This window comes from Lepus europaeus, chromosome 18 (genome assembly GCF_033115175.1).
Source record: "Lepus europaeus isolate LE1 chromosome 18, mLepTim1.pri, whole genome shotgun sequence".
Classification (NCBI taxonomy): Eukaryota; Metazoa; Chordata; class Mammalia; order Lagomorpha; family Leporidae; genus Lepus; species Lepus europaeus.
Genome location: NC_084844.1, coordinates 5,556,627 through 5,578,408, shown reverse-complemented (window position 1 = coordinate 5,578,408; position 21,782 = coordinate 5,556,627). Strand labels below are relative to the sequence as shown.

General features: G+C 58.3%; 2 protein-coding genes across 2 annotated transcripts; one reads left to right on the top strand and one right to left on the bottom strand.

Moving 5' to 3' along the window:
- Positions 1 to 112: 112 nt before the first annotated feature.
- ATP5PD (ATP synthase peripheral stalk subunit d) lies at positions 113 to 6,121 on the bottom strand. The gene is made up of 6 exons (XM_062174784.1): positions 6,018 to 6,121; positions 3,791 to 3,920; positions 3,457 to 3,553; positions 1,111 to 1,182; positions 409 to 471; positions 113 to 318 (listed from the first exon to the last, which is right to left on the bottom strand). Exons 2-6 carry the CDS (start codon positions 3,910 to 3,912, stop codon positions 187 to 189), a joined length of 486 nt encoding a protein of 161 aa, XP_062030768.1. The 5' UTR covers positions 3,913 to 3,920; positions 6,018 to 6,121; the 3' UTR covers positions 113 to 186.
- A 229-nt stretch (positions 6,122 to 6,350) lies between these two features.
- On the top strand, positions 6,351 to 21,290 carry KCTD2 (potassium channel tetramerization domain containing 2). Its single transcript, XM_062215991.1, has 6 exons — positions 6,351 to 6,689; positions 10,142 to 10,250; positions 12,260 to 12,351; positions 16,158 to 16,253; positions 17,809 to 17,934; positions 20,374 to 21,290. Exons 1-6 carry the CDS (start codon positions 6,351 to 6,353, stop codon positions 20,401 to 20,403), a joined length of 792 nt encoding a protein of 263 aa, XP_062071975.1. The 3' UTR covers positions 20,404 to 21,290.
- Positions 21,291 to 21,782: the final 492 nt, after the last annotated feature.

The following is a 21,782-nucleotide window of genomic DNA, read 5'->3' as shown; positions in this document are numbered from 1 at the left end:
CACGGCGGATCGCGGACGCAGCCCCAGCCTCACCCCCATTCTCACAAAGCGCCCACTGCTGGCGGCAACACCCTGGGCGTGAGGCTTGAGCCCCTCAACCAGAGAGACGAGATGCACAGAACTGTGTACATTTTATTTTAACGTCCAGGGTTTGGAACATGAGGGCCAGGGCTTCCTCGCGCGGTTTTATAAGTTCTCGATGGGCTGGTGAGGCCAATAGGGATACTTCTTCTTGTCCAGTTTGGTTTCTGGGAAGGCTTCGTTCAGGTCCTCAATGGTCATCTGGTCAAAGGGAATTATGTTCCTCATCTTCTCCAGCTGCACAGGGAAGAGGGAGAGAGACCGCTCACCACCTGCCGCCAGGTCAGAGACACCGGACGCCCCAGGCAAAGCCGCGGTCCCTCTTACCTGCTTCTCATATTCCTCAATCCTGGCCTTGGAGAGAGACACGAACTCTGCACAGCTTTTCACCTTCGAGAGGACGGAGAAACCTGCTGTGAAACAGCCTGACCCGGCTCCGAGGTCCAGCGCCGGTGGCTCTCGCCCCCACTGCTCTGACCACAGCTCCCCTAACGCCCACAAGGCATCCTGTGCAGGAACACCTGCTTACAAGGGCAGGGCCAGGCTCTCCAGCGAGGTCCTAGTCCGGGCAACCTACGGAACGCCTGTGTCACGGGGCCCGGTCACCGGCCATCCAGCCACACGCTCCCTGGTCCAGCCATCTGGTGCCTCCGAGCTAAGTTAGCACCTGACTACTATTGAATTTCTCTACCCGATTCCAACTCTCTTTTCAAACAGCTCTGCTGAGGTACAGTGGCCACACCCTAGGAAGCGTGTATTCAAGGCGTGCCACTCAACACAGGGAGCACCCACCACCCCCCCGAGGCAGCCGCGTGCTGTCCCTCCAGGTGAGCTTTCTCTGGGGCTTTATAAAGGTGGACTTATGGGCCTGCACTTGATTTTCTTGCCCACTTCTTTCACTTGGCGCTCAGTGTGTTCTGACATCCACCTGTCCCTTTATGGCTGTGGTGTCGCCATATCCAGTTTAATTACTTCCACCTGACCCCAGCCGCACAGCTGCACAGAGCGATCAGAATCCGCGCTACTCACATCTTCTTTTTCTTCAGCATCCACCAGGGCCGTGTATTTGTCCTCGGGCACAGGGACCTTCAGGGCGTTGAACTGCAAACACAGGGAGCGTGAGCTGTCACCATATATGCTGGAGGACGACGAAAGGGCTCAGCGCGGCTGCATCCCTGAGATCAGTCTCCACCCCACGAGGAAGCCAGGCTGCCCCCCGACAGTCGTGGTGGGAAGACGTGAACGGAGCGGGGCTCAGCGGCCTGCTCAGCCCTGGGTGATTTGTGATTAGAGAGAGGGTCTGCAGCCCATCTGAACAGGACAGGGGGCCTGGCGATCAGGAAGCCTCCTAGCACCCTGCACTTGTTAAAAACTCATTTTCTTATTTATTTGAAAAGCAGAGAGACAGACACAGACAGAGAGGTCTGTGAACACCGATCTGATCCTCCAGTGCTTGCCTCAGCTAGGGCTGGGTCCGGCCAAAGCCAGGAACTCAATCTGGTCTCCACGCGGGCGGCGGGGACCCCAGTACTGAAGCCATCAGCTGCCTCCCAGGGTGTGCACCAGCAGGAAGGTGAGACTGGAAGTGGAGCTGGGACTCAAACCCAGGCCTCCAGTGGGGAACACAGGCTTCTTAGCCACCGTGCCAAATGCCCACCCCAGCAACCTTTTACATTTTTTTTAAAAAGATTTATTTGAAAGGCAGAGTTGGGGGCCGGCGCTGTGGCTCACTTGGTTAATCCTCCGCCTGCGGTGCCGGCATCCCATATGGGCACCAGGTTCTAGTCCCGGTTGCTCCTCTTCCAGGCCAACTCTCTGCTATGGCCCGGGAAGGCAGTGGAGGATGGCCCAAGTCCTTAGGCCCTGCACCCGCATGGGAGACCAGGAGGAAGCACCTGGCTCCTGGCTTTGGATTGGCGCAGTGCGCCGGCTGTGGCAACCATTTGGGGGGTGAACCAACGGAAGGAAGACCTTTCTCTCTGTCTCTCTCTCACTAATTCTACCTGTCAAATAGAGTAAAAAAAAAAGAAAAAAAAAAAAAAAGAAAAGAAAAGAAAAAAGAAAGGCAGAGTTACAGAGAGGCAGAGGGAGGGAGGGAGGTGTTTTCCATCTGCTGGTTCGCCACCCAAACGGCCACAATGGCTGATGCTGGGCCGATCTGAAGCCAGGAGACTATTCCAGGTCTCCCACATGGGTGCAGGGGCCCAAGCACTTGGGCCGTCTTCCACTGCCTTCCCAGGCCACAGCAGAGAGCTGGATCAGAAGTGGGGCAGCTGGGACTCAAACCCCACCCACATGGGATGCTGGCCCCGCCCTTTTGCATTCTAATGAAAATCTGATTTCTCTTTTACAGGCAACTTCACAGACTGACTGCAGCGCTAGCGCTGCCTGACAGACCGAGATGGTCGCCTTGGTAGACGGCTCTCTGGTACAGCCCCCGCACTTAGGGCGGGGCCTGGCACAGAGAAGGCCCTCCACACACATCTTCAAATGAATAAGCAAATCAACACTGGATACTGAGACCAATGATGTGTAACAGGGATGGGCGCTGGGGCTGCTGCTAGGAACGCCTGTGTTCCACCCTGGAGTGCCAATCCAAGTCCCAGCCCCTCCACTCCTGATCCAGCTTCCTTCTAATGCACTTGGGAGGCAGGAGATGAGGGCACACGAACTCGGGTCCCTGCCAGCCACATGGGGGACCTGCATGGAGGCTTCTCTGGCTTTGGCTTGGCCAAGCCCAGCTGCTGTGGGGATTTCGGCACTGAACCAGTAGCCAAGAGCTCTCTCTTTATCTCTCTTTTTTTAAAAAAGTCCAAGTACCTGGGGCCTGTGCTGTGGCGTAGCAGGTAAAGCCGCCACCTGCAGTGCCGGCATCCCATATGGGCGCCAGTTCGGGCCCTGGCTGCTCCACTTCCCATCCAGCTCCTTTTGCTATAGCCTGGGAAAGCAGTGGAAGATGGCCCCTGCCCCCATGTGGGAGACCTGGAAGAAGCTCCTGGCTTCAGACTGGTGCAGCTCCAGCTGTTGCAGACAATTGGGGAGTGAGCCAGCAGATGGAAGACCTCCTTCTCTCTGTGTAACTCTTTCAAATAAATAAATCTTAAAAATAAATAAATAAAAAGCCTAAGTACCAAATGAGGCATTACAGCTGTAAGGGACAGTGAACAGCAGAAACAACTCGACGGTCCCCCGCGCCAAGGCTGTGCCGGGCCTTTCCACCGCAGGCCCGGCACGTTTCTAAGCATCACGCTGTTTCCAAAGCCTCCTCTGGGCACTGAGCCCCACCATCACCCTCCCTGCCTGTCATCTCGCACCTCCTGCTCCCCACCCACAAACCACTTCACCAGATCAGCGCTCTGCTTGTCTACAACTCACCTTCTTCTCAAAGTCATCCACCAAGCCGGCCTTGGCCACATTGGCCTTGTAGTAGGCCCAGTCGATAGCTGGGGGGTTCTCGGGGAGAGTGGCCAACCTGTTCACAGCAGAAAGCCAAAGTTACGTCTGTTCCCCGAGCAGCAGAAAACCCACAGGCAGGACCCTGTTCCTGACAGCGCCAGCCTCAGCAGGGTCATCGCAAAAATGCAAAAGGGCTGTTTTTATTTGGGAAACGCATGGGTTTCTTCTTCGTCAGGAAGGTATCAGAATTTCAATGTAATCCCAAATCACTGAGCTGTGGCCAAGTACAGGGCTCCCTTAGGAATGTACTGACCTGGAGCTGAGGGTCTCGTTCCAGGACTTCAGGGAGTTGGCAATGGCCTTCTGGTTTCGGGGTATGATCTCTCCAAAAGCTACCCAGTCTATGGCTTTTAGAGCAAGTTTGCGCCCCGCCATCTTGGATCCTGGAAAATAAAACAGTCTGATCACAACAGCGTCTCGGAGAGAATCCTGGGAGGGAGGACACCACAACGATGGGAGAGAATCCAGGGAGGGAGGGCACCGCAGCGACGTGCAAGTCCTCAAAGAAACAGATCTGCATCCCGTGAGTGCTCGGCGGGCATTAATCAGAGAGAGATCAGCTTCCCAAAGCCAGGGGCTCCGACCCGGCACACGCACACACATTCTCTCCCGCGCGCCTGTCCCTTCCCCAGCCCCAACTCCCACTTCTGCTTAAAAGCCCGGCTCTCTATTTCTTGCCTCCAGGCATCTGGAAATACTGCTGCCATCAAAGTTCACACACTGCATAACAAACAGTTCGTGGCCTGGTCGGCTAAGCCTCTGTCTGCACTGCCGGCTTCCCATATGGGCACCGGGTCAAGTCCCGGCCGCTCCACTTCCGATCCAGCTCCCTGCTAATGCACCTGGGAAAGTGGTGCATCCGTGTGGCAGAACCGGAAGAAGCTCCAGGCTCCTGGTTTAGGCCTGGCCCAGCCTCAGCCATTGCATCCATTGAGGAGTAAACCAAAGGATGGAAGATCTTTCTCTGTCTCCCCCCCTCTCTGGAATTCTACTTTTAATTAGATATTTTTCTTTGACAGGCAAAGTTAGACAGTGAGAGAGACAGCGAAAAAGGTCTTCCTTCCATTGGTTAGGATAGGAATTGGATGGGAAGTAGAGCAGCCAGGACTAGAACTGGTGCCCGTATGGGATGCCAGAGCTGCAGGATGGGACTTTAACCTGCTGCACCACAGCACTGGCCCCTAGATAAATGATTTTTTCTTAAAAAGAGTCTAGGGGCCGGCCCTGTGGCACAGTTGGTTGATCCTCCACCTGCAGTGCCAGCATCCCTTATGGGCACCAGTTCTAGTCCCGGCTGCTCTACTTCCTATCCAACTCTCTGCTATGGCCTGAGAAAGCAGTAGAAGATGGCCCAAGCCCTTGGGCCCCTGCACCGGTGTGGGAGACGGGAGGAAGCTTCTGGCTCCTGGCTTCGGATCGGCGCAGCTCCAGCCATTGTTCCCATCTGGAGAGTCAACCAACGGACGGAAGACCTTTCTGTCTGTCTCTCCCTCTCACTGTCTCTAACTCTGCCTCTCAATTAGATAAATAAAAAAAAAGTTTAAAGCGTTTAAATCTACTTCCACTCAGATTGTGTTTAATGGTTCTCCAGCGCACAGAACCTGACCGTAAGTTTCAACAAGGACTAAACAGAGCTGACTGTGGGCTGGAACTTCCCGACCCGTGAGCCGGGGACAATCAGCCCTGCTCACCTCTGGCTGTCAGAGGAATCGAACGAAATCGCGCCGGTCAGCTGGCTCTGCAGGCTCACACAAACGTAAGGGGCTCTCCAGCCCCCACCCCTCCTCCCCCCAGTACACCTGCAGCACCAGCAGGGCTACGCACTCGCAGTATGTATGTGAAGGTGGGAGGAAATGTTGAGTGAGTGACCTTTAAAATAAACACACACACACACACACACACACACGGAATCAGTCGAACTCGACCAGGGTCCGCTCAGAAGACCGAAAGGCCAAAAAGCACTTCACAAGCTATGGAGCGGATTACAAAGGAGGTGGGGAATCTTCCTGGAGGTCTTACATGAAAAGCTGTCGAACACCTGCCACCTCCGGTCTTTCCTACGGAGCGGAGAGGAGGGTGACGGCCGCAGGGGCTGCCTTTAAACCCAGCGCCCTCAGAGACGCCGGGCGCGCCCGCATGGCGCAGGAGCCACAGCTACAGAGGCCGCCGTCCTCCCGTTCGACGCTCAGCCCCCAGCGCCTGGGACAGGGGCTCGGGGACAAGCCCCCTCCCGGGACGCCCCTCGGCAGGCGAACACGGTGCCCGCGGGACAGCCGAGGGAAGACAGCCCGGCCTCCGCGACCTCGCGCGAGGGAAAGGTGAAGAGGGGAGCGCGCAGCCAAGAACAGCAGCCACACCCGGGGCGCTCTGCAAGCCGCTCAGTCGAGAGCACGGCGTTCGCGGCCGGATGCGCGGCTTGGACGTGACCAAGCAGAGGGACGCGCCCGAACGCAGGCCCTGCACCCCCGGACCCCACTCACCTTCACCGACCCCGGCGACTCCCAGTCCGCGCAGCAAGAAACGGAAGTGGGACACCGGAAGGCCTCCCCTCAGCCAATGGCGAAGCCACAGGGGCGGGCCTTGAGGCGTGTGTCAGCCAGTAGAATTGGCGGCTTTATCCAGGAAGTCCCGCCCCTCGCGGCCGGCGCAGCGCCTGCGCTTCACGGGCTCCCGGGCGCTGGTTGGGGGCGCTCCCGTCCCCTCTCCCCCTGCCCCACCCCCGCCGATGGGCCGGCCCGGCTCTCCCTGCCGAGAAATGGGCCGGCCCGGCGGCGCGCGGGCAGCCGCGGCGGCGGCGGCGGCGGCGGCCCAAGATGGCGGAGCTGCAGCTGGACCCGGCGATGGCGGGGCTGGGAGGGGGTGGCGGGAGCGGGGTGGGCGATGGGGCTGGGCCGGGCCGCGGGCCCCCCAGCCCTCGCCCTGCCGGCCTCACGCCCCGCGGGCACGCCCGCTCGCCCGCCGCCGTCGCGCAGCCGCTGGAGCCGGGTCCCGGACCCCCCGAGCGGGCGGGGGGCGGCGGCGCGGCCCGCTGGGTGCGGCTGAATGTAGGCGGCACCTACTTCGTGACCACCAGACAGACCCTAGGCCGGGAGCCCAAGTCGTTCCTCTGCCGCCTCTGCTGCCAGGAGGACCCGGAGCTGGACTCGGACAAGGTGCGCCCCGCCCTCGGGCGCGCCCCCGGGCCTTCGGACCCCCTCTTCCTCCCAGGCTCGTCGGCCGAGTCTTGGGACACGCCCCCGACAGGCCAGGACCCCATCCCCCCGCGGCCCCCAAGGCCTCCCCGGAACCTCAGAAGGGTCCCCAGGCACACCCCGGCGCTGTCGGACCCCGCCCTTGGCTCGCTACACGGCGTGCACCTGCGCCTACTCCACACCCCTTCCCCACCTTTCTGCCCGCCTCGCCCCAGCCGGTCCCTCGGCCCCGCGCTGCCGGTGCCAGGTGCACTCTGAACCGGGTCAGGGCGAGCCGAGGCGTCGATGTAGCTCAGACTTCCCGCGGAAGCCCTTTGCCAAGTTGAATGAAGGCTTGGGTCTGATGGTGTGGGACGTGCTCCTTGTACCGCACGGCTTTGCTGTGGCCCTGGTCCCAGAACTGGAAACTGGTATCAGTCACTATGCTAGGTGCAACCCCCAAATCCAGTGCACTCCTTGGGAAGAGGCTGCCATTTGGCGGTATTGGGGCGAACCTAGGCTGACGGGTTAAGATGAGGAGTGCTGTTGGCCAGGGTGCATGACTGTTAACCAGAGGGTTGAGAGGTGACACTGAACCCGCCACCGGGTTAACTGTAGTTTGCATTTGTTTTCAGCTTGACCATGGCTCCCTCCACCCCGCTGGACCCCTGTGGCACGCGGGGGCTTCCTTTGCTGCCTTGGTCTCTTCCTCCCTCTCCCCTAATCTTGGATGGACGGAAGCCCCATCTTTCCCTAGCTTGGAAGAAAGGAGATCCCAGAGCCCTTGCTCATGTAGGAATTATATCTGCCGTCATCTCGCAGCAGAAGCCTCTTACTGTAAAGATGAGTAGGGCTGGAGCCGCGCAGAGCCAAGTCCCGGCTGTACCAAGCCTCCTCTGGGCGCAGAGCTGCCGTGTGTGTGTGTGTGTGTGTGTGTGTGGCAGCCGGCAGAGCGGGCTCCCGCTGACAGTGGTCCTGTGTGTGTGTGTGTGTGTGTGTCAGCAGCCGGCAGAGCGGGCTCCCGCTGACAGTGATCCTGTGTGTGTGTGTGTGTGTGTGTGGCAGCCGGCAGAGCGGGCTCCCGCTGACAGTGGTCCTGTGTGTGTGTGTGTGTGTGTGTGTGGCAGCCGGCAGAGCGGGCTCCCGCTGACAGTGGTCCTGTGTGTGTGTCTGTGTGTGTGTGTGGCAGCCGGCAGAGCGGGCTCCCGCTGACAGTGGTCCTGTGTGTGTGTGTGTGTGTATGTGTGGCAGCCGGCAGAGCGGGCTCCCGCTGACAGTGGTCCTGTGTGTGTGTGTGTGTGTGTGTGAGCAGCCGGCAGAGCGGGCTCCCGCTGACAGTGGTCCTGTGTGTGTGTGTGTGTGTGTGTGTCAGCAGCCGGCAGAGCGGGCTCCCGCTGACAGTGGTCCTGTGTGTGTGTGTGTGTGTGTGTGTGAGCAGCCGGCAGAGCGGGCTCCCGCTGACAGTGGTCCTGTGTGTGTGTGTGTGTGTGTGTGTGGCAGCCGGCAGAGCGGGCTCCCGCTGACAGTGGTCCTGTGTGTGTGTCTGTGTGTGTGTGTGGCAGCCGGCAGAGCGGGCTCCCGCTGACAGTGGTCCTGTGTGTGTGTGTGTGTGTATGTGTGGCAGCCGGCAGAGCGGGCTCCCGCTGACAGTGGTCCTGTGTGTGTGTGTGTGTGTGTGTGTGTGAGCAGCCGGCAGAGCGGGCTCCCGCTGACAGTGGTCCTGTGTGTGTGTGTGTGTGTGTGTGTCAGCAGCCGGCAGAGCGGGCTCCCGCTGACAGTGGTCCTGTGTGTGTGTGTGTGTGTGTGTGTGAGCAGCCGGCAGAGCGGGCTCTCGCTGACAGTGGTCCTGTGTGTGTGTGTGTGTGTGTGTGTGTGGCAGCCGGCAGAGCGGGCTCCCGCTGACAGTGGTCCTGTGTGTGTGTGTGTGTGTGTGTGTGGCAGCAGCCGGCAGAGCGGGCTCCCGCTGACAGTGGTCCTGTGTGTGTGTGTGTGTGTGTGTGGCAGCCGGCAGAGCGGGCTCCCGCTGACAGTGGTCCTGTGTGTGTGTGTGTGTGTGTGTGTGTGGCAGCAGCCGGCAGAGCGGGCTCCCGCTGACAGTGGTCCTGTGTGTGTGTGTGTGTGTGTGAGCAGCCGGCAGAGCGGGCTCCCGCTGACAGTGGTCCTGTGTGTGTGTGTGTGGCAGCCGGCAGAGCGGGCTCCCGCTGACAGTGGTCCTGTGTGTGTGTGTGTGTGTGTGTGGCAGCCGGCAGAGCGGGCTCCCGCTGACAGTGGTCCTGTGTGTGTGTGTGTGTGTGTGTGTGTGGCAGCCGGCAGAGCGGGCTCCCGCTGACAGTGATCCTGTGTGTGTGTGTGTGTGTGTGTGAGCAGCCGGCAGAGCGGGCTCCCGCTGACAGTGGTCCTGTGTCTGTGTGTGTGTGTGTGTGGCAGCCGGCAGAGCGGGCTCCCGCTGACAGTGGTCCTGTGTGTGTGTGTGTGTGTGTGTCAGCAGCCGGCAGAGCGGGCTCCCGCTGACAGTGATCCTGTGTGTGTGTGTGTGTCTGTGTGTGTGGCAGCCGGCAGAGCGGGCTCCCGCTGACAGTGGTCCTGTGTGTGTGTCTGTGTGTGTGTGGCAGCCGGCAGAGCGGGCTCCCGCTGACAGTGGTCCTGTGTGTGTGTGTGTGTGTGTGTGGCAGCCGGCAGAGCGGGCTCCCGCTGACAGTGATCCTGTGTGTGTGTGTGTGTCTGTGTGTGTGGCAGCCGGCAGAGCGGGCTCCCGCTGACAGTGGTCCTGTGTGTGTGTCTGTGTGTGTGTGGCAGCCGGCAGAGCGGGCTCCCGCTGACAGTGGTCCTGTGTGTGTGTGTGTGTGTGTGTGGCAGCCGGCAGAGCGGGCTCCCGCTGACAGTGGTCCTGTGTGTGTGTGTGTGTGTATGTGTGGCAGCCGGCAGAGCGGGCTCCCGCTGACAGTGGTTGTGTGTGTGTGTGTGTGTGTGTGTGGCAGCCGGCAGAGCGGGCTCCCGCTGACAGTGGTCCTGTGTGTGTGTGTGTGTGTGTGTGTGGCAGCCGGCAGAGCGGGCTCCCGCTGACAGTGGTCCTGAGCTGAAGCGCGTTGCTGGCTAAACAGAGGTTTTCTTAGGGAGCCGGAATGCCCATCCCGAGCCCAGGTTTAAACCACACGGCGATACCGTTTGCTCCTTCCCTTTCTGAATCACGCTGGTACTTGTCCAGGCAAAGGTTTTTGAAGTTCAGGCCAGTGAGTGCGCACCTGTAACCCGCTGTCTGGAACGGTCGCAAGCTCCGGGACACCTAGTCAGTCCTCTCGCTTGCCGACAGTTTGCGCTGAGCAAAGATCCAGGCGAAACCTGCCCTCCTGAAAACGTTGTTGGCTGCGGGGGAAACCCTCTCAGTGTAGCACCGCTCCTGCAGCCCCCAGTGATGCGTTGTGTTTGGTTGGCAGGACGAGACGGGGGCCTACCTGATTGACAGAGACCCCACGTACTTTGGTCCTATCCTCAACTACCTCCGCCACGGGAAGCTCATCATCACCAAGGAGCTGGCAGAAGAAGGTAAGAGCACGTTTGCGGGAGCATTTCAGAATCCAGCTGTTCCACACACTCAGAGAGCGGGGTTTTCTTTGGGATTTGCGTGGAGCTGCGTGGTGGGGGCAGCCGGTTTGTGAACAGGAGCCGGAGTCTTGGCTGAGAGAGCCCGCCAGCCTCCGTGCAGCCTTTTTTCCCACTCCTGGATGTCCACGGCCTGGAGCAGTGCGTCTCTTGACACCGAGTTATTTATATTTTCAATTTTACTTTGAACTCGCAGCTATAAAAAAATAATAAAAGCTTGGCCTCATTTCTTTAAGACTCTGGTCTCATGCCTCCCCGTATTTCTGCAGCTGACCTAATTCATTCTCGGGCTCGTTGCAGGCATATCATTGGTTGCCTCATCCTTTTACCCCGTGGGGTGCTTGGACAGGAAGTGGGTCCAGGTGGTGTGGTCCTGCTGAGGGCATTCAACTGATCCCGGGCACCCTGGTCTGGGAACGTTAGCTCTGAGTTAGAAAACTTGTAGTAGTTGTGCTAGTTAATGAATAGTGACTGCAAAGCAACTCGTTCAGCCAGTAAAAGGAAGAATTACCCTCTGTTTTTAAAATGCCCTTTTCGGGGCCAGTGCTGTGGCGTAGCGGGTTAAGTCATGGCCTGCAGTGCCAGCATCCCATAAGGATGGATGCCGGTTTGAGTCCCAGCTGCTCCACTTCGATCCAACTCCCTGCTAATGTCCCTGGAAAAGCAGCAGGTGGCCCAAGTCCTTGGGCCCCTGCCCCCCTTGTGGGAGACCCAGAAGAAGCTCCTGGCTCCTGGCTTCAGACTGGCCTAGCCCTGGCTGTTGCAACCACTTGGGAGGTATATCAGCAGATGGAAGATCTCTCTATATATATAACTCTGCCTTTCAAATAAATAAATCTTTAAGAATAAGTAAATAAATAATGAAATGTGCTCCTTTCTTTATTTTTTAAATTAACCTGTGTGAGAGGCAGAGACAGACAACTTGCATCTGCTGGTCCACTCGCCAGACACCCTCAACAGTTAGGTCTGGCCAGGCTGGAGCCCGGAGCTGGGAACTCAGTGCAGGTCTCGTGGGTGACAGGAACCCAAGGTCTACAATGGCAGGAGGCTACGGTCAGGAGTCGGAGGTGGACACCGAATCCAGGGACCCCAGTGTGGGATGCAGGTGTCTTAGCCTCTTAATTGCTAGGCCAAACACCCACCCCCAAGATGTCATTTCAAGCACATACAGTGCCATCGGGAGGAGCACAGTAACTCCAGCTTCAGCAGTGCCCGACTCGTGGGTCTTCCTAGTGCCTTTAATTAAAAAAAAAAAGTTATTTTGAAATAATTTCAAACTTAAGAGAGCAAGAATAATACCAAAAGCTCCCTCTATCCAGATTCACTCATTTTTTACTTTTTAAAATTTATTTGTGTTCTCTGTCTCTCTCTCCCTCTCCCTCCCCCTCCCCCTTCTGTTTATCTCTCCTCCCTCTGCCCACCGCGGTCTCTGCTGTGGAACTGTCTGAGACTGTGCGACAGGCCGCATCTCTCAATGTTCCGTGTACAAGGGCGGCTCACACAGCCACAGTACAGTTACCAAACTCAGGAAGTTCAATACTGGGAACTGCTTTTATCTGCAGCTAGGTTCGTTTTCATCAGCCGTCCTAGGAACGGCCTCCGGGCACCCTTCTCTCCTGCTGCGGGGTCACACGTGCCATAGTTGTCCTGTCGGAGTCTCTGACTTTGTGTGGCAGAGGGGCCTTGCAGTATTTGCCTTTAATATTGTTCAGACCGTAAGCACCCTGTGAATTCGACACAGTCAGTTCTCTTTAGGGCCAACTGGATAAAAAGTGCGAGTTCAAGCCAGGCGCAGCATGGCCGGTTCCAGGCCCTGAGTGACGTGGGGACGCTGTCCATCAGCGCACGTGTGGGGCCAGGCAGGGAGCAGCAGGGCCCGGGTTTGTGTTTGCAGGGCGCAGCCTCTCCTTGTGTCCCGCACACCTCTGACTATGGTCTGGTCCTCGCTGCAGGCGTGCTGGAAGAGGCGGAATTCTACAACATCGCGTCCCTGGTGCGCCTGGTTAAGGAGAGGATACGGGACAACGAGAACAGAACCTCACAAGTAAGCTGTGGCGGACGTCTCCGCGGCTCCCCCGTGTGTGCGTCTGGCAGGGCCAGATCCAAGGATGCCTTGCCCTTTAGAGCCCACGTCTGCATGGAGCACGGTCTGTCTGCCGTGCAGATGGCGCCGCCCCAGCCGGGGTTGTTCCGAGCAAGGAGATGGGGAAGAAGAAACAGCCGAGCGGAGCAGCCCGTGTTCATTTAGGATGAGGAGCAGGGGAGTGCGGCCCCAGGCCTGCCCTCTCTGGCAGAACCTCCCCCTCCGTCCACAGCCCGCAGGAGGCCTGCTTCTCCATGCTGGCCCCTCTTCGTAGGGACAGCCTTCACGGGGGGGGGGGGGGGGGGGGGACCCTGCCCCTCCGCCGCTTGCGGGCCGCCTGAAACCGGTCTCCTGGGTAGGCTGGAAACGCTGCTTGTGACTCATGCTCCCGGGAAAATAATCCCAAGCCTCCATTGTGGTGTCCGGGTTTTTATGTGGATTCAGAAAAAGACAAATGAAGCAGAATGTGCCCCCTGGTTCGAGCGAAGGAAAGAGAACAGGGCTGACTGTGGCTGCTTCACACCGCGGCATTTGTCGGATGTTTGGCCGCAGTCGCTCCTGTCAGGCCCCCGAGGGCCTGTGAGCGATAGGAGGGTAGCATGAAGTCAGGCAGGAAGAACAGACCCCTTCCATCCATCCAGGCTCTGTTGTGAGGAGGTGCAGTGGGCGGGGCAGAGCCGTGCTCTGCCGTGGCCGTCTGTCCTCGCCAGTTGCGGGGGGTGGCTGTTTAAGTATGAGCTGTGACAGCAGAGACTTTTCCTGCCATTCAGGTCGGCCATACATTTCCTTTTAAACGTAACACCAGTGCCTTGCTCTCCTGTGTGCGACTTCACAGAGCCAAGCTTTCTCTGGGAAATAGCAGGTGCCTCACTGACACCTGTGACAAAAATGAACTCTTACCCCCTTGTCTGCAGCGGTTTGCGGAGGGGAGAGAAGGCGTGTCCTGGCCTGTGGGCTGTAGGCGCCTTCCCCGTGTGCAGGGCTGGTTTGCCATTGGCTTGCAGGTTGCCGTAGGAAATGTGAGGTGGGGGCCCTTACCTATCTGCCATCTCTAATCCATGGCCTCGTGCACTGTTGCAGATACTTACAGCTGAGATAGTTTGGAAATCCAGCTTTTTCCCCAGTTCTCCACACCTTGAAATGCCTTGGTTGCTTAGTAAAAGTCTTGATGGTAGCCTGGATGACGTGGTTTCAGCCGTTGGAATCACAGTGCCTGAACACCTTTGCCATTAGCCAATTCCCGGAGTGCCTGGGAGCGTTCTGTCTGGCGGTTAATTAGTCCTCCGGAGTCTGAAGGCCTGTGGATTCCTACCCAGCTTGAAGTTTTTTGTTCTAGAAATGTCAAGACCTTTCTGATGCTAATTGATCTTTCAGCCTGTCCTTTTACTCAGTGACACCCTGAGAAACTCATTATTGCTGTTCACCCACACCCTCTTTGGCCCTTGGGACACACGGCCCCACGGGGGTCTGCACACCTCCCGTCCTTGGGAGGTGGGCTTCCCACCGCCCTCTGACGCCCATGAGCCCTCGTCTCTTGTAGTGGCTCCACCGTTCTGACTGCTTTGCTGTCTAACACCGTGATCGGTGACTGGCCGTGGTGCATGTGGGAGCCCCAGTGGTTACCTGGGAGAGAAAAAAGAGGCAAACGATGACATCTTCAGTGCCTGAGACCTTGACAGCCGTGGCCAAGAGTGCGCGGCTTTCTGACGCTATAGATTTTGTAACAGAAGCCTCTGGCTGTTCCCAGAGTGTATGGTTAAAAAAACCAGTGGACTCTCCTGGGGTTTGTCCTATATTCTACATGAAAGGAACTGTTTCTAATCTTAGTGCCCTGGCGGATGATGGTTACTACCTGTTTTAGGAGGAGAAAGCGTAGAAGAAAATGCAGGGTTGGCAGGCAGCCCTGGACTCAACCCCCAGCTCTACCCGCTGTCCACTTGAGGACTGCACAGCTCAGGCAGGGTGCCCCCAGCAAGCCCCGGCGTCCTCAGCCGTGGAAGGAGCGGACACCTGCCCCAGGACTGCTCTGACGCGGCTCTGGGCTTGTCCACTCGCACGCAGCCGTGAGGACGCCTGTTTGTCCCGCGCTTCCCCGGAGCCTGATGCTCCTGATAAGTGAAGCTCACTCATCTTTTTGGAAAAGTACTAAGTTTTCATCACTCTAAAGGAAGAGTTCATACGCTCCTCTTGGCTGAGCGTCCTGGTAGTGAGCCTCCGTTGCCATCTGTGCCGCCTGCCCTCCGCAGCTGTGCAGGTTCGGGGCCCCGAGTGTCCCAGGCTGCACCCTCCTCTGTGCCTTTACCCGTCCCGACAGCCGCCGCTTCCGTGCCTGAGTGTGCCTGCCGTGGCACACCTGGCACAGAGCACAGGGCCTGTCCGTTCCTGCAGCTCGGTTGTTGGCCTCTGGCTCTAGTTCACCTCCTGGAGCGGAGGTGGGGAACCTTTTTTCTGCCAAGGCCGTTTGGATATTTATAACATCATTCCCAGGCCATGCAAAAGTATCAGCTTAAAAATTAGCCTGCTGGAGACTAACCGAATCTCCAGTCCCACCCACGATCGCCCTGGCAGGGCCAGACCGGGTGACTTCATGGGCCTTACGTGGCCAGACGTTCCCCACCCCTGTGTCAGAGGGCTGACCCTTGCCCACAAATGACTTTTCTCTTCATTTAATTCGGTCCTGAACCGACTGTCCTCAGTGTCTGTGGGTTCAGTGCCACAGACTGCTCTCATTCTGACACTGCCAGTCACGAGTCCTGGGTCCTCGGGCTACCTGCACTTCTGTCTGGTTTGGCTGCAAATTCAGGGGTTCCCACAGCCCCCTGACGTCAGATTCAGTCACGTGTTAGAACAGCTCACAGAACTCAGAAACATGCTGTGTTTACTAGCACGGTTCATCCTGCAGGGCACAGTTGAACAACCAGGTGAAGACACACACCAGGCAAAATCCCACAGGGTCCCAAGTGCAGGCACCTGTGTCCCCACCCCCCACCCTGGTGCTCACAGCTCTCTGAGCCCCGTTGTTGACAGGATGTTCCGTAGATTGCATTGACTGTATCACTGGGCCTTACCTCTTCCCGTAAGGTCAGGTTTGGGGCTGAAGGTTCTAACTCCCCAGCCACCAGCTTGGTCCCTTGGCAAGCACCCGCCATCCTGAACCCTCCTAGGGCTCCGCTTCTACTTGCAAGAGCCGTCTCATTAGCGTCCGGAAGACTGTCCCCTGGAGGCAGGCAGGAACAAGTCTGTCTCTGCTATCCCACACTTCCGTAGCAGGAAGGCTACCGTTCCACACAGAGACCCGAGCAGGGAGCACCTGCAATAACGTCACATGTTGTTCCTGTCTGCATTTGTATCACTCTGAATAGGCCCAAGCAGCTGTACATCCGATATAAATGACTTCAGGGGAAAACGTGGCTTTGTTTTGCAAAGTAATCTGACTGTCTTTCCTGCGTGGGGAGACGGGTGAGATCCAAGTTTGTCAGCGTGGTTGCTCACCTAATCCCCCTCTCCAGAGAATTCTTTTGCCCACTGATTCGTGTCCGTGGACGCTTTTTTCTTTCTTTCCTTAGATCAGTTTATTGAAAAACCCCAGTGCTGTTTGTCAGAGCGGGTGATGGTGGCTGCCAGGGAGGAGTTCCCAGGCTTGCTGTCTTGCAGTGTTTGTCGCTTTGAAGAGCCCCCCCCACCCCGCCCCAGCACTCCCCCCCCCCCAGGCAGCTGCAAACCGCTGTGTCCTGACGCTGCTCCTCACTGTCGCCTGTGTGTCGCAGGGCCCCGTGAAGCACGTGTACAGAGTCCTGCAGTGCCAAGAGGAGGAGCTCACCCAGATGGTCTCCACTATGTCTGATGGCTGGAAATTCGAGCAGGTATCCTACCCTGCCCTTCCGCCAGTCGCCTCCGCAGCCCATAGGGCCAGGTGTGGTCCCAGCGCGAAGCATGGCGCCACGTGGTGCTTGCCTGGTAGTGCATGATGGAGTGGGGGAGCGTGGGAGGTCTCCCAGCTGCCCAGGGTGGCCTCTCCCCGGTCCTCACGAGCACCAAGACGTTGCGCTTGACTGTGCTGGGACACCAGCAAGCTTGTTTAGGCAGGAAGGTGCCTCCCTTTGGCTCTCCTTCCGTCTGAGGGATTCCTTCCAGAAGACTGGGGTTCAGCAACAAGCCTTCCCTGCCATCTCCCGAGACGGGGCTTGTACGCGGCGCGTCTGTGTACCCGCCGTGCAAGCTTGGCGAGCAGGCGCCAGCCGGGCAGCCAGGCGCCGTGAGAAGCTGGCCTGGTCCTCTGGCTCCTTCCGCTTTGTGCTAAAACAGAGCGACCGCGAGTCAGCTCTGCGGCTCCTCTCCGTCAGAGGGCAGAGCGTGCCGCAGACACAGGGAGGCTGGGCGCACAGCTGTGCCGTCCTCAGAGCCAGGGCGGCCATATTCTGCCGTGGGCCTCTGCAGAGCGCGCAGCCTGTGCGGCGGGCTCCTTCTCGTGGGTGGGAGTCACAAGTCTCCAGAGCTTGCTGCGCTCCGCTCTGGAAGTAGTTTCCTGATACCAAGTCTTCAGCAAGGGCTACCAAAAAGAGAACAAAAGTATTATTTGTGAAACTAGTGAGTAATTTTTTTTTAATTTAATTTGAGAGACACAGCTGCCATCTGCTAGTTCATTCCCCAAATGCCCACACTGGCTGGGGCAGGACCAGCCAAAGCCGGGAGTAGAGCCCCACCCCTGCAGCCTCTGAGCCAGGCGGCAGAAGGCCGTCCCATAACGAACACTTCCTCGGGTCATTTTTTTCGTCTTAGTGTCCCGAGGGAGGATGAGTATGTTCTCACTGTCTGTGTGCGCGCAGGGAGGCTGCGATGTCCCCGCCCAGGCCTTCAGCACCAGGCCTGCTCTGGTCGGAGGATGCCCTCAGCCTGTGGCTGCTGCTCCCCAGGGCACATGTGTTTCCCAGTTGGAATTAAATGTTGAGTTCAGTTCTCCAAAAGGGTTAAAGTGCCAGCGGCACGGAGCTGTGGTCCCTCTTCACCGACTTACCGGGTGCTTCCCAGGTCCTTCTGAGGGCCACTCTGCTGTCCAGGACTTGCGCTCATGAACCAGCTCTGGCTTTGGCTGCAGCACCTGTCCCTTTCCCTTGCCAGCAGCGCCAGGTCTTTGTCTTGGTGTTGGAGAGAGGGGGCGGGATCATGTTGATCCCACCACCGCCGAGGGGATGATTTCTGGGTGTGGGAAGGTGATGGCAGAACTCACTCTGTGCTCCCTGGGGAGGCGTCCTGCCCAGGCCCCATCAACCCCTGCGCCAGTGCCCTCCAGGGCCTTGATAGTTCCAGAGAGCTCTTCACCCTTCGAGAAGTGAAGCTGCAGGGCTGCGTCAGGAGGAGGGTGTGACGTGTGGCCCTGCGGGATCGCAAGGTCACTGTGTTCTCCAAATCGTTTCCCAGCTCATCAGCATTGGGTCTTCCTACAACTACGGGAATGAAGACCAGGCCGAGTTCCTCTGTGTCGTCTCCAGAGAGCTAAATAATTCTACCAACGGCATCGTCATCGAGCCCAGCGAGAAGGCGAAGGTGAGACCGGCCTGAGCGCGCGGCCCCGCCGCCCCGCAGCCCTGCTGGCCCGCGGCTCCCCGTGCTCCCCTCCTTCCTCTCCCCTTCGTGGTTCTCTCGAGCGTCGTGGCAGCCAGGATTCAGAGTAGGCAGGGGTTGGCACTCGGGAGACAGGAGCCAGGGAGGGGACTTCCACGTCAGCGAGGAGAAGCTGTCGCGCTGCTTACTGCACGGGGAGAATGCTGAGCGCAAAATCGAAAGAATTTTGCCTCTGTTCTTTGAAACTGCTGTTCTTGTTTTTTTGTTGGTTGCTTTTTGCTGTCTCAAGAAAAGAAAATGATTTCTGACTATTGTGACTGCCCCTTCCTAAGTTTATTTTTTAAAAAATTTGATTTTTTTTTTTGACAGGCAGAGTGGACAGTGAGAGAGAGAGAGAGAGAGAGAAAGGTCTTCCTTTGCCGTTGGTTCACCCTCCAATGGCCGCCGCGGCCAGTGCACCGCGCTGATCCGATGGCAGGAGCCAGGTGCTTATCCTGGTTTCCCATGGGGTGCAGGGCCCAAGCACTTGGGCCATCCTCCACTGCACTCCCGGGCCATAGCAGAGAGCTGGCCTGGAAGAGGGGTAACCAGGACAGAATCCAGCGCCCCGACCGGGACTAGAACCCGGTATGGCGGCGCCGCAAGGCGGAGGATTAGCCTATTGAGCTGCGGCGCCGGCCGATTGATTTATTTGAAAGTCGGGGGTCAGTGCTGTGGCACAGTACGCTAATCCTCCGCCCGCGGCGCCGGCATCCCATATGGGCGCCGGTTCTAGTTCCGGCTGCTCCACTTCCGGTCCAGCTCTCTGCTGTGGCCCGGGAGGCAGTGGAGGATGGCCCAAGCGCTTGGGCCCATGCACTTACGTGGGAAACCGGGAAGAAGAACCTGGCTCCTGGCTTCAGATCGGCGCAGCTCCAGCCATTGTGGCCATTTGAGGCGTGAACCAACAGGTGGAAGACCTTTCCCTCTCTCTCTCTCTCTCTCCCCCCCCCTCACTATCTGTAACTCTACCTCTCAAATAAATAAATAAAATCTTTTAAAAATAAATAAATATTAAAAAAAAAAAAATGGCCAGCGCCGCAGCTCACTTGGCTAATCCTCCACCTGCGGCGCCGGCACCCTGGGTTCTAGTCCCTGTCAGGGCACTGGATTCTGTCCCGGTTGCCCCTCTTCCAGTTCAGCTCTCTGCTGTGGCCCAGGAAGTCAGTGGAGGATGGCCCAGGTGCTTGGGCCCTGTACCCGCATGAGAGACCAGGAGAAGCACCTGGCTCCTGGCTTTGGATCGGCACAGTTCCAGCCATAGCAGCCATTTGAGGGGTGAACCAACGGAAAAGGAAGACCTTTGTCTCTGTCTCTCTCTCTCACTGTCTAACTCTGCCTGTCAAAAAAAAAAAGAAAAAAAAGAAAGAAAAGAAAAAAGTCAGAGTTACACAGAGAGAGGAGAGACAGATGGAGCTGGTGCTGTAGTGCAGTGGGTTAAAGCCCTGACCTAAAGCACCAGCGTCCCATGTGGGCCGGTTCACTGGGGAGTGAACCAGCTGATGGAAGACCTCTCTCTCTCTTCCTCTCCTCTTTTTTTTTCAAAGATTTATTTTATTTATTTGAAAGAGTTACAGAGAGAGGCAGAGACAGAGAGAGAGAGAGGTCTTCAATCCGCTGGTTTACTTCCAAATGGCTGCAACGGCCCGAGCTGTGCTGATCCGAAGCCAGGAACCTTTTTCAGCTCTGCCACGCGGGTGCAGGGGCCCAAGGACTTGGGCCATCTTCTACTGCTTTCCGAGGCCATAGCAGAGAACTGGATGGGAAGTGGAGCAGCCGAGTCTCGAACCAGCACCTATGTGGGATGCCAGCACTTCAGGCCAGGGCGTTAACCTGCTGTGCCACAGTGCCACTCCCCCACCACCACTCCAAGTTTCTAGCAGTTTGTTTTCCACACAGCAGGAGAGTCTGCTGCAGAAGAGCTGCCCAGGGCTGAGGCTCCACCCCCCTGCCTGGGCTTGCCAGAGCGCTGTGTTGCTCACCAGTGCCACTGGAAATCAGCTGGGGCTCCCTTTTCTTTGATTTTTTTTTAAATCATCTGCTTGAAAGGCAGAGCAGTGAAGAAAGGGGGGATTCCATCCACTGATTCATCCCCAAACGCCCACAACAGCTGGGGCTCGGCCAGGCCAAAGCCAGGAGCCCAACATCCCATCCAGGTTCCCATGTGAGTGACAGGGACCAGGCAGTGAAGCCATCATCGGCTGCTTCCTGGGATGTAGAACCAGGAAGCTGGATCAGAAGAGGGGCAGCTGAGACTCAGACCGGACACTCGGGTGTGGGATGCGCGGGGCCCCCTGCCCCGCCGCGCCCACCAGCCGGGGGCTCCGTTTCCCCGGCAGTCCGCTCAGCAGCCTGTGCCTTCTCCCCCACCTCCCACCTCAGATTCTCCAGGAGAGAGGATCGCGAATGTAAGCCGACAATCTGAAACCCGAGTCCTGAACGTGAGAGCGATGCAGCCAAGCACTTGTGTGAGGTCAAGTCCCGCTCCTGTACAGGGGCGGAGCTGCGCCAAGGCGGAGCTGAGCCTGGCCCCCAGCGCCCAGCTGGGCGAAAGCGATGGAGCCCACCCCCCCCGCAGGACTCTGGAGACGACGCGACTCCTGGCTGCGGAGCAACTGTGCAGAAGCCTGCTTTGTTTTCGGGGCCAGTGTTAGGACAGGTCTTGTGACGGCAGCGGGGCTGCATTCCCAGACAGAGCCTCTTGGGGATCTGCCTGGCTCCTTGGAAGTGGGCTGGAGAAGGGATTGCCGCCGTGCCGTGCCGTGCCGTGCCGTGTCTCCCCCGTGGGCCACGTTGGGCGGAGCAGCTGCTTTGGACACTCCCCCCGTGCACCCTCGGAGTCGTGCAGCAGGCGCAGAGGTTGGAGGGTCTTGGATAAAGGGTAGAGTTGCCACAGTGACCCCACGTTGCCATGAACAGCGCCCTCTGGGGAAAGCAAGCCGGGGCCGGGGGGGGGGCGATGTCCTGCACCCGGGGCTGGACATGGGTGATGACTGCGCCCGATGGAGGGTGACGGCTCCGCCTCCTTTGTCTCGGCAGCAGAGGCCCTCCGGACCCTTGCTTTCCCCCGCGGAGGGCGCTGGAGGCCAGCAGACGGGCGCCCCCACAGCCGTGCCTGCTCCTGCAGCCTTTTCCTGCCCGCTGGCCCTGGCTTCCTTCCTGGCTTTTCTAACAGCACCAAAGAGAAAGGACTTGTGGGCCTGTGGCTGGGGTGGGGAAGGCCGTTTGTTTGAAAGTCGCCAAATGTGTAATGTCGTTGTACCTAAAAGTGTTGTTTTTCTGTGATTTTCTCTTGAAAATGCCTTGCCTGGACATGTGATGCCTGTGTGTCTCCTTGATTTCCAGCCGTGGCCATCCTACCCCACAGCGGTGTCAGAGACCCCGCCCTGTCCCCAGCCACCCATGGCCGCTTGCTGGGCAGTCTGGGAGCGCCCCCGCCCCCCCCCCCCACTTCCTCCTTCTAGGGCGTGCCATGGTGTTGAGGGTTCACTTCCTGCCCGGCTGTGACCCCAGGGTCTGTACTGTCTGGGGAGGGGGCTGTCCCACCCCCGCCAGCCTCTCAGCATCCTTAAAGCTGGCTTCTCCGGGGCACGACTCCCCCCGTGCCGGTGACCTGGGAGCCACCGTGGACAGCGCCAGACGCCTGAGCGCATGACCGGATGGTGCCCAGGCGGCGTCACTTTTCTCTGAGGTTCTCCCTTGTTTCCTGATTTCTGTCTCCCGTGGAGTAGCGCGAAGAACCTGCTCCTAGTGCATATGTGTCCACACGCCTGGGTTAGCACACGCGTGGG